Source organism: Manduca sexta, chromosome 19 (assembly GCF_014839805.1).
Source record: "Manduca sexta isolate Smith_Timp_Sample1 chromosome 19, JHU_Msex_v1.0, whole genome shotgun sequence".
In the NCBI taxonomy this organism is placed as follows: domain Eukaryota; kingdom Metazoa; phylum Arthropoda; class Insecta; order Lepidoptera; family Sphingidae; genus Manduca; species Manduca sexta.
The window spans coordinates 9,188,776-9,201,875 of NC_051133.1; the positions used below are offsets into that span (position 1 = coordinate 9,188,776).

General features: G+C 35.0%; 1 protein-coding gene across 1 annotated transcript; it reads left to right on the top strand.

The window, feature by feature from the left end:
- Positions 1-544: 544 nt before the first annotated feature.
- LOC115441951 (prominin-1-A) lies at positions 545-12,931 on the top strand (the record flags this gene model as incomplete). The annotated part of the gene is given in 16 exon segments (XM_037440477.1): positions 545-725; positions 3,988-4,010; positions 4,012-4,084; positions 4,662-4,864; positions 5,385-5,520; positions 5,945-6,115; positions 6,462-6,561; positions 6,879-6,960; positions 8,091-8,254; positions 9,449-9,670; positions 9,908-10,023; positions 10,673-10,863; positions 11,374-11,389; positions 11,392-11,531; positions 12,310-12,446; positions 12,875-12,931. Coding segments are annotated over 16 exon segments (2,003 nt in total), but the record flags the coding sequence as incomplete, so codon positions are not given.
- Between the last annotated feature and the right edge of the window lie 169 nt (positions 12,932-13,100).

A 13,100-nucleotide genomic window follows, 5' to 3' on the forward strand; every position in this document is an offset into this window, starting at 1 on the left:
ATCGGTAAGGTATTATTACATTGTAAGAAGAAAAATCATTATTAATAAATTATAAAAACTTACGCAAGCGTTAACTGTGTTATAATAAATATTACTTAATAAAAATAAACCGCAAATTGACCTATGCTTATTATACCATAATTAGCAGACTACGTATAATGTATCTCTGCGTATTGTTCGTAATAACACTATTATATTCTTTATTATTATTACATTTACCTTCGCAATTATTAATCGTTAGCTATATCCTTTTAATATCCTTGGACCGTAAATTGACAACACGTATCACGATGTTATCAAACATCGTCAGACTAGATGTTAGGTTCGGCTAGATGTTATAAAAAAAAGTTACTTTTTATGCAGTAGATTTTCAATAAAGCCTCAGGAACTTTTTGGATTCAACCTTCTTTTAACATGAAGATCAAGGAATCTTTGAGAGAGGACTACATAGTCTACATAAGTACACGACTATTACTATAAGTATATAGTTATGGTGAGCCTCCTGATTATGATAATGATAGCGATTAATGTTTTCAGCGTCCTAATATCAGGCATGGAGGTGAGCAATGAGCAAGCGCACATATCCGCGTCAGAAGGGCGTAATGTCGTCAGCTGCGCATGTTCTGACATTGCTGCCTGGCTTGCTTCTGCCGCACGAGAACTTCACCACAGTCTAGTACCACCTGTGGATCTTGTACTACACGCTTATAAAGAAGATTTAAATAGTAAGTAGGGAAATATTTTGTACTAAAGGTGGGTTATTTGGATGCGAGAGCGCAGCTGAGTAGACCTATCTTCTTCATGTCGATTTTAGCAACAAAACAATTATTGTATTTTGTTTTGAAGGATTGATAGCCAGTGTAATTACTAGACATTTTGAGACAGCATTAATATCATGGTGTTACATTTTATTTTATTATTTTTAATCTTTAATGACTTTCAAGTCTGATCTTATACAGTTTCTAAAATGTATGCATTCATAATAGTCGTTCTGCTGTTTTCGCATCTTTCGCCATGGTCTTTTAGCACGTTGATATAATATTATATTTCGTGAGTTTAAAGGTCAAATCGAAATTTGCTATTAACATTTCGAACAGTTTGCGTAAAGTGAAACCTTGACCTTAGTAAATATTATATCAAGGTTAATAAGACGCTAATATTTAAAATTTTAATGCTACAATTGCTATTCTGCTTTTGTCAAAGTGGAAACAGAAAAAAAGCAAGATCAGAGTTAACTGAAAAAAAAAAATAGGAATTTCAAAACCGTTTAACTATAATTAATCACGAATAATTTGCACCCCCAGAATGAAAACAACGTAAGTCGTATTACGTTATCATTTTGTAGTTGTGAATAGCGCAAACAAAGATACAATATGTAATCATTTTTTCCGTAATAGACATATTATTTATAATGGATTTTTAGGCTTAATTATTATTATTATTAATTTTAAAACAAAATTACTACTAATTACGTCACATCACGACTAAAAAATAAGTCGGTATTGCGACTTAAATCCATAAATCGGATCGCAGTAGTAGGGTATATTATGTCTATTTTAATGTTCCTATTTAAATACGATACAACACTTCATAAAAGATATATTAACCACTATAGATAGTATTTCTTTTGCTTTTGAGTAATAGGGTACACACACTCACGCCTTTTACCCGCAAAGGAGTAAGCTGAGGTGCACCTACTTTTCGCCGTGTGTATCCCACTGATGTAATAGATGGCGAGTCTATCACCATATCGGACACAAATTCCAGACACTGGGCTAATATTCAGTAGAAAAACCCAATATTATGTGATACGGGAATTGAATCCGAGACCTCTCTGCAGTAGTGCCGTCATACAACTACGCCATCGACGCAGTCAAGTAATTCAAGCGGGTTACAACACGCAAAGAGAAATGGAAAATTGGATCACTAGTAACTGGAACTGTGAAATGGAATCACTGCTCAATTTCTTGACAATTCTTTAAAAGCAGCAAGACCCCGAGTCAGCGGTGAATCTATTTATTACTATGAGCGTGCCTTTATACTTTTTTTTTCCTTTTAATAAAAAGTGGATTCGTAAATACCCTTTTAAACAAACCTTGAACTTGGTCATATCTCACAAACTGGTGTGGTCATGTGTAGATTTAAATAAATAACCAAAAAAATATTTCCGGAATTCATTTCATTTTATATCTAGAATGTTATTTCAATTGCTACAAAAAGATCGGGATTTATTTTGACTCTTGTTACTATATTGCGATAGTCGAATATGTGACGTATAAAAAAAAATCTACGTTAGCCGTGAAACCGGCTTTTGAGCATAAAAAACATATGTTTTTAACACAATAACGACTGACTTGTGTCGTTCAATCGGAGAAAAATTTGTAAAGAATTTGTGAAGAGCATTAATTACATTTAAAATAAATTTAATAAAAACGTGGTACATTAGATTGTATGGCTTGAAATATTGAGACTACACACTTTTTTATTCTGTGGATGAGTTTTGACTAATTTATACGGATATAAGCATCATTACATAAAAAATGAAATTATTGCTTCTCTGATAACGGGCCTACTTTACATAATTATCAACACTAGCTATATATATTATAACTATGTAAAGCCGCCCCGAACTTTAAGCTACACAGTACTGCATGACGCTATATTGCGCTCTTCTATAAATATAATCGTCATATAATTCCTATTTTCCATTAAAGTAGTTTTTCGGCTCAGTATCTCTCCTGAGATACAGTTCCAAAATCCTTTTTGAAATTGTTGATAATATTTAGGCTCGACTCCAAGTGAAACTTAACATAACTGGATAAATGTGGGTGAATTAGATCTCTACCTACCCATGAATAGGAATATATGTAATTCCCAGTAAATCTCGGCCCATTAAGCTGTTGCGGCTGACAAATCTGTCTGCAGCGTGAAAAAGAGCTAATAGTATAAACGATTACTACTAATCATCTTTCTTCCATCTAGCTTTATCCCATATGTTTAGTTTAGGTTATAAAGCCTGTTACAGAAGTAATTTAGCTTAGTTTTTACGGTATGATTTTACGGCTTAGATTTTACGGTACTACGGCAAATGGGGAAAAGTTCTCGAGTGGAGGACATCCACCTACAAGATGGACGCACAACTTGATCAAGATCGCAAGAACACGGTGGATCCAACCCGGTTTTAATAGGTCCGCCTGTAGATCTTTAATGCAGGTCTATGTTCAGCGGTGGACTCCATGTGACTCCGATGTTGTCGATGATGATTCCGAAATGCGACCCACTTACGTAAGACACTCTGGCGGGTTTACACTTTTTGCATGGTGGTCGCTATCCGGGCGGATACAAGTATGCTACCACCAAAGAAAGACTCTATAACAAAATCTTAGCCCTAACTCACTGTACCATTTACTTAAAGTTATTTGTACATTTATAAATGTCGTTCCAAGTCAGTCGCCATATCGCCCGAACTAACGACCCGACGCGACGCCCGGAAAAATTGTACGAAACCTTTCTACCGTAACGCGAAGGACACAATATGTAAGTTCCGGAATTTCGTACCTACGCAAGGCACTGGTGTTGTTTCACTCGTTTTCCTCAGCGTAAACCTCTTCGAATGGTCTTTTAGATAAGTATTTTCTATATGAAATTTTCAGTGCATATTGTGTTCATAATGTAATAAAACTTGAGAGATTTTAATAATTTTTATATAAGTACTTACCTATACAAATAATAATTCTTGATGCGAAAAATAAACCAGTTTGAAACTGCGCCGATTAATAAAACCTTGATTCTTATCTCATTATACCTACATTAAAATACGTACTTATACCCAACGCGTTTTCGTTCGTGAAGTAAAATTCAATTTGAGAAAATGAATGCAATATTCTGCCCGAGAACCTTTGTAAATAAACAATAAGATAATTCATTATATTTCATTCACGAGGAAATTAATTTATTTTCATGTTTTATTGTTCTTTTCATTTGCAGATGTTGAAATGCTGTTGGGCGAACCCCATCCAACAGGCGATAGCATCCGAAAGCGGGATCGATTTGGTATTCGATTCTTTAATTGATATTATTACAGGTAATCGAATCAATAAAAATCTTCCTAAAATCAGCTCTTAATTATTCTTCAAGGCGCTTTAAATGCTAAAGCACAAATATGGTCATCAATTTATTTAGTTCTTGTTGCAATACAATTTATGATACTTTCTTAATAGCACATTTGAAGCAAAGCATTTAAAAATTATGATTTAAGAAGTCCGCTCAAGAACAAGAAAATACATTTTCATTGTTATAGAACTTGTCTTTAATAGCTCCTATATAAAATTTCCGAAAGGACCGGCTTAATACCAACAGGTGAATCATCAAACTTTCGTAGTTAAAACTTTTTCACATAAATTAAGGGAACAGATAAAAGACAAAATTTTATCACAAATATTTCCCGTCTGCCTTTATTACTCGTGATCATTTGTTAGATTATTATTGAAACCGCACGAAGTCAATGTCAAGAATTCTATAGTGGGATTTTTAAAGAGTTGTCTCAACATATCAGAAGTATACCTTTGTCGTAATTGGCAGATATTTCTTCAATTTTGTTTTAATTAAACGCACTGAGATTTTTCACACTAAAACGATAGACAAGGATTTTATTTTTTCAGAGAGCGAAGATCTTTCGAAGAAAATATCATCATTGCGTGACGTTAGCATCAAAGCCGGTTCATTAGCATCTGCAGCGTCAGATAGGATCAAGGACTTGGCCAAACAGATAGAGAGCTTGAAGAAACAATGCACCATAAAGGATCTACCGCTGTGTGACACTGTAAATACACACTCTATGGAAATGAAGATGAAGTTTGATTTGGTTTGTATTCGTCATAATGTTCTTGTCCGCGACGAGGTAAAGCAGCAAATTGACACACTACTCAAAGTACAGCGTTAGCTACACGTGTATGTTCCGTTAATATAAACAACCAGGGCCCTTATTCTGTATGATAGTGTAAACGCGTAACGCGGCTGTGTCATGTTATCTTCGAGAAATGTGCGTGGAATGGTATTCTGTAAGCCAAATTTCTATAGTCCTAAACGTGATGTGTTGTGTTACGTGCTTGTTACGTACTGTGAAAATAACGTGCGGGATAGAGATAAAGGCCCCAGCATAGAGGCCTATAATTATTTCGTGAGCCTTGAGGAGTATTTATGAGATGTCAATTTATTAGGACTTTAAAAAGATTAAAGAATTTAATTTTTCACCGACTTATTAAATTACTTAAATTAAATTAATTCCATTTAACCTTTCTAATAACATTATTAAACGGTACTTACAACGTGTTTCGGTCCCTCATATCAATATTGATTGCTTAATATTAATGTTTTGATATCAGATACTTCACGAACAACAACTACTAGAGCTTCGCACTCTCGGAGTAGATAACTTGACCCGAGCGATAGCTACGGCCAGGAAGGAGTTCAGAGTCCTACCTTCTGCAATAGCAACTCAAACTGCTAGCGTGCGTGAAGGTAATTAACTTTTTAAAAGAACAAGGGTATCACATTGTCGTCAAAGCCATCACTATACATCTATAATACTAGAGGAGTTAATAATACGTTGCCTTTTAATGAAATCGTTTCTTGGAATCATATCAAAGGTTTTTTCAAATATAGAATGTTGATTCCAATGATTTCATCACAACATAAGATTATACATTGGAAAAAATATAACTATATGCGGTGGCTAGTAATTGGCTTATTTATTATGTTCATTTCGTCCTCCATTTGACGGTTATTAACAGCTGTGAGCCACTCAAATAATATAAATTATATATAACTACGTATGTGCCTCCAAATTTTATGTCCTCAAAAATAAATAAATTTCTTTGCTACGTCTGGACTAATTAGAACCAAATATACACATTTTAGCAACATTTTCTTTATCTATCCCCAGATATTCTAAAAGATATAGAAAGAAGAAGGCAAATGGTACACGTTTCCGCCAAAATCTTGACTGACATAGTCCGCCATCTTACTTCGGGACTCCGCGTGTTGTCAAGACAACTGGAAATAGGACTTAAAAGGATTCAAATATACGAATTTGGCAGATGGATTATGATGTTGGGTACGTACACTAATTCGTATTAGAAATATGTATATTCGGAATATTTAGTAATAGGTTTTGGTATTTAAAATATTGCGTGTGTTTTAGTGTCTTTAACGAATGGAACAGAAATGATAATATTACATCCAAAATTATAATTTCAACTAGCAATTGGTATTGCGTTTCTTGAGAGAAGACAATTTATTTCTCCCTGTCTTACTAAAGCTGAACTTCGAAACTCCGTTACTCAAATGTTTTGCTCGTTTTGCACTAAATTATATAACAAAAGACTATTCTTCACATTGTACATGTCCAAATCTAGTCAGACACAAAAATAATAATGCAAATATTTTTGTTTTCATTTCAGCTTGCATAGCGTTGTTTGGCTTAGTCATGTTACTTATCCTACTAGCAATGCTGTGTGGCTGCGGCAATGCTAAAACCCACGGAAAAAGGACGTTACAAGTGTAAGTAATAAGTTACCAAAATATACTGTTCCGGAAATATAATATCAATACCATGAAGAAGACATAAAATTACTTTCTTATAAGTAAAAATTTATGAATTATTCATTCTTTAAAAATATTTCTTTACGTACGTATATGTTTATTATTAGAACCTATTTTTACATTTTATTATTTGTAATCAAAATTCAAGCATACCTTTTTATTATACCTAAAAAAATATATGTTAGCGTACAAAGTATAAATCACAGTATGCCTTTGTATAAGTCAGAAAATAATAAGCGGAAGACGACGACAGATGTTAATACCTTTTTTTTCAGATCGGCTTTATGGCTTTGTTTTACATCCTTGATATTATGGGGGATGGTATCCTCTATATTTCTTATTTCGGGACATGCGGAAGTAAGTCGTACTGTCGCGAAGAGTAATTCACCAAGTAAATTACACACACAGTAATCAAAGGAAAAAACACGTTTTAAAACTCCTTTGTTCTTTGGCTCGAGAAATCGCTTTTGTGTGTACTATAGCTCTAGATTTCTTTGAAGGCGTTGTTAAGTCGTGTTTAGAATTGTAGGCAGAACGCGTTGAAATTAACGATTTCCCACGAATGTTTACCTTCAAGCCTACATTGTAATTTGTCATAAGTTTACCGTGTGGTGTCATAAAATGTTGGAACTTATGTCGTTACGGCTAGAAAGTATTTTTTATTTGTTTGGTCTTGTGCTATTAATTACTGAGTAGAAAGTTGATGACGTAGCCAAATCTTATGCTCAAACATTAAATATTTATTACAGTTAATAATACATGTGTTAAGAATTTATTAATTTATGTATGCGTAGAGTTAGAAGGCTTGAGGGTTGGCATAGTTCAAAAGTTCATACAGCCCATCATCGAAGGCGTATATAGAAGGGGGCATTTGCGTCCTTCTGTAAAAAGAAACTACAAACAAAAGCCTTCATGGTCTTAAATTGGCTTTTTATTATCATAAACTGACGACGTAATGTATGAAAATAACATATTCAGTAGTTACTTTTAGTGTCACATTTTGCTTCCGAACTTAATGTAATAGATATTCTATCAGTGGTATATTAACCTAAAATCATACCTCTCTCAAGTTCCTTATAGAGATAGATATATATACAATAATGATGCCCACCATTGGCGTGGCTACGAATTTTTCTAGGGGGCTTGGGAGGCGGGGGGACATTTGACGCGAGGAGCAAAAAAAACGAAAAAACGTCGCAAAATTCAATGAATGGCCTACACCACGCGAAACTAATATAATCGTAAGGCTTTTTCCACAGTAGGCAAAAACGTTTCTAGGGTTGGTACTGATCACCCTTGCCCCCTAGCGACACCCATGACGCCCACCTAAAAGGTACAAAGATGACCTGGTAAGGATTGAATTAGCTCGCTGGATGTAAGCTACTTACAGGTTGATCTGTGTGCAGAAGTAGACTTCTAAAGGCTGGAGACGTTGATTACGGTGCTACACCAATGACCTGTACTGCTTTATTCATTATCAATTCCAGGTATACGTATGCCACGCATTATGGGACAGCCCGCAATATAACACCCTCGTAGCCCTCTTAGACCGACCATCACCACTGCTCGTAGACAATCAGGGCATATTCGACGCTATATTCCAAGAAATGGACAACGTGACGATCGACGTGTCTGTCAAAACAGTTCTAAGGTATAAGTTTTTTTTTAAGATGATATTAGGTAATATTTTGAAATTGTTTATCCACCCTTTCTCACCGAAATCCTCCTATACATTATTATAAAGTGTTAACAAATATATTATTAAGAGGATCACCCTGAAATGCACTGGCCAAATCAAAGGAATCTTATAGATCGCCATCCACCAGAAACATTTGGATATTTCTGCTACTATCTTAACCACACTCACCGTACTACTCTTGTATTACACCTACAAATTCAACAAATGTATTTTAGTTTTCATTCATTAGTAGGTACATCATGCATACTTTAACACAATAAATTTTGTTCCTAGAATTTTGTAACAATAAAACCCAGAATAAGGGCATACCAGGTATCTGTTCAGAACTTTTTCTTAGAAATGTTTTTCTCATATCGTTTGTGCAATTTTAAGTGTTGTTCTTACCAAGGAAGCTTTGTAGCCTCGCTCTCATATGATACGTTTACTTAATAATTGATATAATGCGAAGATACTCACGAACCTCAACTCAATACCTACTGTTACATAAATGTGAATTTACGTACTTTAGGAGAATTATTTTTATTGGGAATGAAGTGGGTACGAATTGTTGTAAGTAGCCACAACTTTACGAAGCAATATTTTCGCTTCGCAAATCGTGATAGGACATAAAAAAGTTGCCCGTTCTAATACAATGACGAGGCGATTTTTACTCGCGTTAATAGGTGAAACTCCCAAAAAAACTCACACCGTTTCATTGAGGCTTTAAATATAATATTTCCTACATCATGCATAGGCCGGCAGATCCAGGGCTAAACCACTATTTCACAGAAACTCATACCATACTTACAGTTGTGTTTTGTTTGGTGAGTGAAATTTTTGAAGTCCTAACACCGGTCTTCCGTTCCTAATCCCTATTTCTTTTTGCCCTTCTGATATAATCGGTATTTATGGGTGGTGTAGATTACTGGACTCGGGTAAGCCTAAATTATCGGCTGAATTATTATAAATAAGATCTCACCGCCACCCATAGCCTCCACAATACGAAAATAATGGAAAATATTTTCAAACAGATCTCATAAAACATTTTTGAAGTACCGCAAACAAAATCCCATTTTACAACAAGGAAGAACTCGCAACTCTCACAGTTGGATATAGTGGAGACTAAAAATATGAGTTTCACGTAACCCTATTCACGTTTTTCCTCAGAGATTGCGAGAGAGACAGGCCGGCTTACGTCGTGTTTCAACTGGACAAAGTGTTTGATGTCAACAAAGAGACATCTTATTTCGAATGGGGTGAGCTACAGGCGGATTTGGGAAGACTTGCATCTGTATTAGATGTGGGAATGCTGAAGACGATATCAGTTAACTTCAGTAAGTTACTGAACCAAATGCTTTTGGTATCAGATGTGAATTTGGCGAAATATAGGTAAGTTGTTGGTTTTATTTGTGTAGCTTTTGTCTTTTTCTTTTTCATTCTATATGGAAATGGAATAGAGATCACGTATACCACATTACGTGTAAAACATATTATGACATTGTTAATTTATAACTAAGCACTAAAACTTGCATAGCCCAAATCGTACCAATCGCAGTTAACTAAAAATATCAAGCATAAGTAATTATTATTAACGTAATAAGTAAATGAGGTATCTTCAAATTCAAGAATGGATTACAACGTGCCCGTTGTCGGAAAGGATCTCCCATCATTAGTGGATCAACTTCAAAATGTTGCGGCTCAACTATCAGACCTAACAACTGCGGGTCGTCTAGAAACACTGGGTATGTTTAATTTGATATAACATCATTTTTAACGGTAGCTATGCAATAAATAACCAACTATCACGTATTTAGTAATGACGCACGTACAAAGCAAACGTGGTGGACTAAGCCTAGAACCCTCTCAGGAGTGAGAGGGGCCCGTGCTCAGCAGTAGGACATAATAAAATATAGGGCTGGAATATAAAATATTGAATAAAAATCCATCATTGATGAGGACTAACATTACATACATAACATCACGCATTTTATCCCCGAAGGGGTATGCAGAGGCGCAACTAGGGCACCCACTTTTCGCCAAGTATGTTCCGTTCCATGATGTGATAGGGGGCGAGCCTATCGCCATATCGGGCGCAAATTCCAGACTCCGGGCTGATACTGAGCAGAAAAACCCAAATATCACTTTGCCCGACCCGGGATTCGAACCCAGGACCTCAGAGCGCTATTGTACCGGACGTGCAATACAACTACGCCACCGAGGCAGTCTAACATTAACTGGTAGAAACCTTGTTGACTCCATCACCTGCAACATTTAACATAGTAAAAAAAATTTGCTTTTACTAACCTACCGTAGGATAAACAGATAATGCCTTAAAATACTTTAGGTTTCCATACTTTTTAATTCTTGAAAATTATATTTTATATTTTACAGCATCAAGAACCCAAAGATTGTATCTTACGAACATTAAGCCATTGGAGCAATTGCGAGCTGACGTGGTATTCAAGTTAACAGAATTGGAGCTACAGCTGATGCCTTTCAGAAGGAAACTAAACATTTCTTTAAGTCATATACATACAGCGCAGTTTTATATTGATAACCAAGGAGATGTAATCGCTCAAAAGGTCAGAAAAATATTTAAAATCATATTGTATGCTAAAGTCTTCTTCGCAGTTTCATAAATGTAGAAGGAACATGGTATTACTTCTGTAGAATGCTAAAAAGAATTCAACGAACATAGCGTGTTGAATTTCATGAAATACTATAATAAATATAACACGACAAATTTAGACTATATTCGAAATGCTCCGTATAACAGCGATGTGAATTTATTGTCAATCATTTCAATCAAATCACAAACTCTAGGTTGTGATTTTTTTCAGTCGTATAATAGACTCCACTATTTACCATGTATATTTTGTTAGATTCTATAAGTGGTAAGCCATTGACTACCCAATAACCATTATAACTTACCAAAAGTCCATGATTCATCCCAGAAAGTGTCGTTACTACATCAATTATCATGGTATTTACTGAGGTGTTTTGGAGTTAGGTATCTATATTTCCAACAGGCCTCATTAGACACCATCATACTGTACTAAAAGATGTTTTATAGCCAATACCATTTATTCCAGAAAGTGTCAACATACGTGTCCGTTTAATATCTCACGCGGCCGGCTGGCGGACCCACGTGTTAGTGTCAGCTGGGAAGCACGCCGCGAGATGCAGGCCTTTGTTCGCCGTGTACGCGGCGATACGGTCGCTGCTTTGCGGCAATTACGTCGCTTCGTTGGTAAGATATTGATTAGCACGTTCGAAAGATACGCCAATATTGGATCAAATATCTGATGTCTTAAAAATTGAGACCATTGTTCGCCGTCTACGTAAGGTTACAGTAACTGATTTGTGGTAATTACGTCGCCAATATTGGATCATTTAAGACAATTATTTATTTAGAGACAAATGATTAAGTTCTAATTTTGCTGCTGCTCTGTTCTATTATATGTCTATTATATAGACAAAAGTTTCTTACGACGATGCCAAAGTTGTTCTTTTAAACGTTTACTAAGTACGACGTAAAACTGAATCTAACTTTAAAGATAAAAAGAAACTTTGTGACCTCATAATTCAGCTTATTAAAATGTAAACAATTATTGCAGTTTGCTGTAACATGGATTAAGTATCTAACGATGAATACATTTTGCATGGCGTTACTGTCATTATAAGTTGATTTTGTAGGTTTAGGATTTTGTAGGTTGTTGATTAAGGTCCATAATTTAAAAAAAAATTAAAACAACAGTGTCAGATATTAACATATTAAAAACACTAAGAACCTATTTCACTCGTTTCAAGCTAATTTTATTTGAGATTTGTAGTATTAAACAGCGTATGTACATCTGGAACAAATTTAATTACTTTTATTTGAGAACATATTATATAAGCATGTGACTTTTGTATTTTATTTAGACATTTTCGTGACGACTGATTATTAGCATTTACTCAAAATTTGTAAAAAGAGTCGTGATTCTTATATAACAGTATAACAAAAGGTTGATAAATTTACGTTTTAGCATGGTTGGTGGTTCTGTGGTGTTATTCTCGGTCTTCTGTGGTGCACAATGCTGACTCCTCTCTGCGTGAAACTGTGGCGTTCTTATGGGAGGAAGATCAGAGCTCATGAAGCTATGACTCTTGCCAACTTGACGGGGTAACAATTTAATTTAAATTATACTATAGTAATGGTACACAATATAATTACGGTTATATGAAGATTTCTTAACAGCTTCAAAACAGAAGCTAGCGTCAACTAGTTGTGAAAGAGTATGCTATGGGAGAGCCTATAGCACAAAATAATGATGTATTAAATAAATATAAATCATGAGAAATTAAGGATGCTTTCTGTTCTATTGGCTGCTAATTATCATCTTGTTAATAATCTTTGCTAAGCGTAATATTTTGAAATTCAAATAATAATGATTTTACTTATTTATCCTGATATTATAAATTAACATTTTCTGAAGGTTCGCTGTTAAATACAACTAAAATCTAATGTTTAGCTTAAGTTCCAGTTTCTTAAAATCGATCGTATAATTATTATGGGCAAATTACTTTCCAATAAAGTACTCAATTTTCCAGCCATCAAGAGACCCCCACGACAGCTTTATGCGATGGCAGTAATTGGAATACACCTGGGTGCGTATTACAAAGTTTCGTCTGCTATATTTATCCCTGAATTTTGACCAGTTATAGATAATTTTTTAAGGCTTTTAATAGGCGCCAATGACCTTGCGTTCGGCCAGCACCGACGCGGCCGGTAGGTATAGTACATACATACATACATGAGTAAATGTTGCCAGTGTGC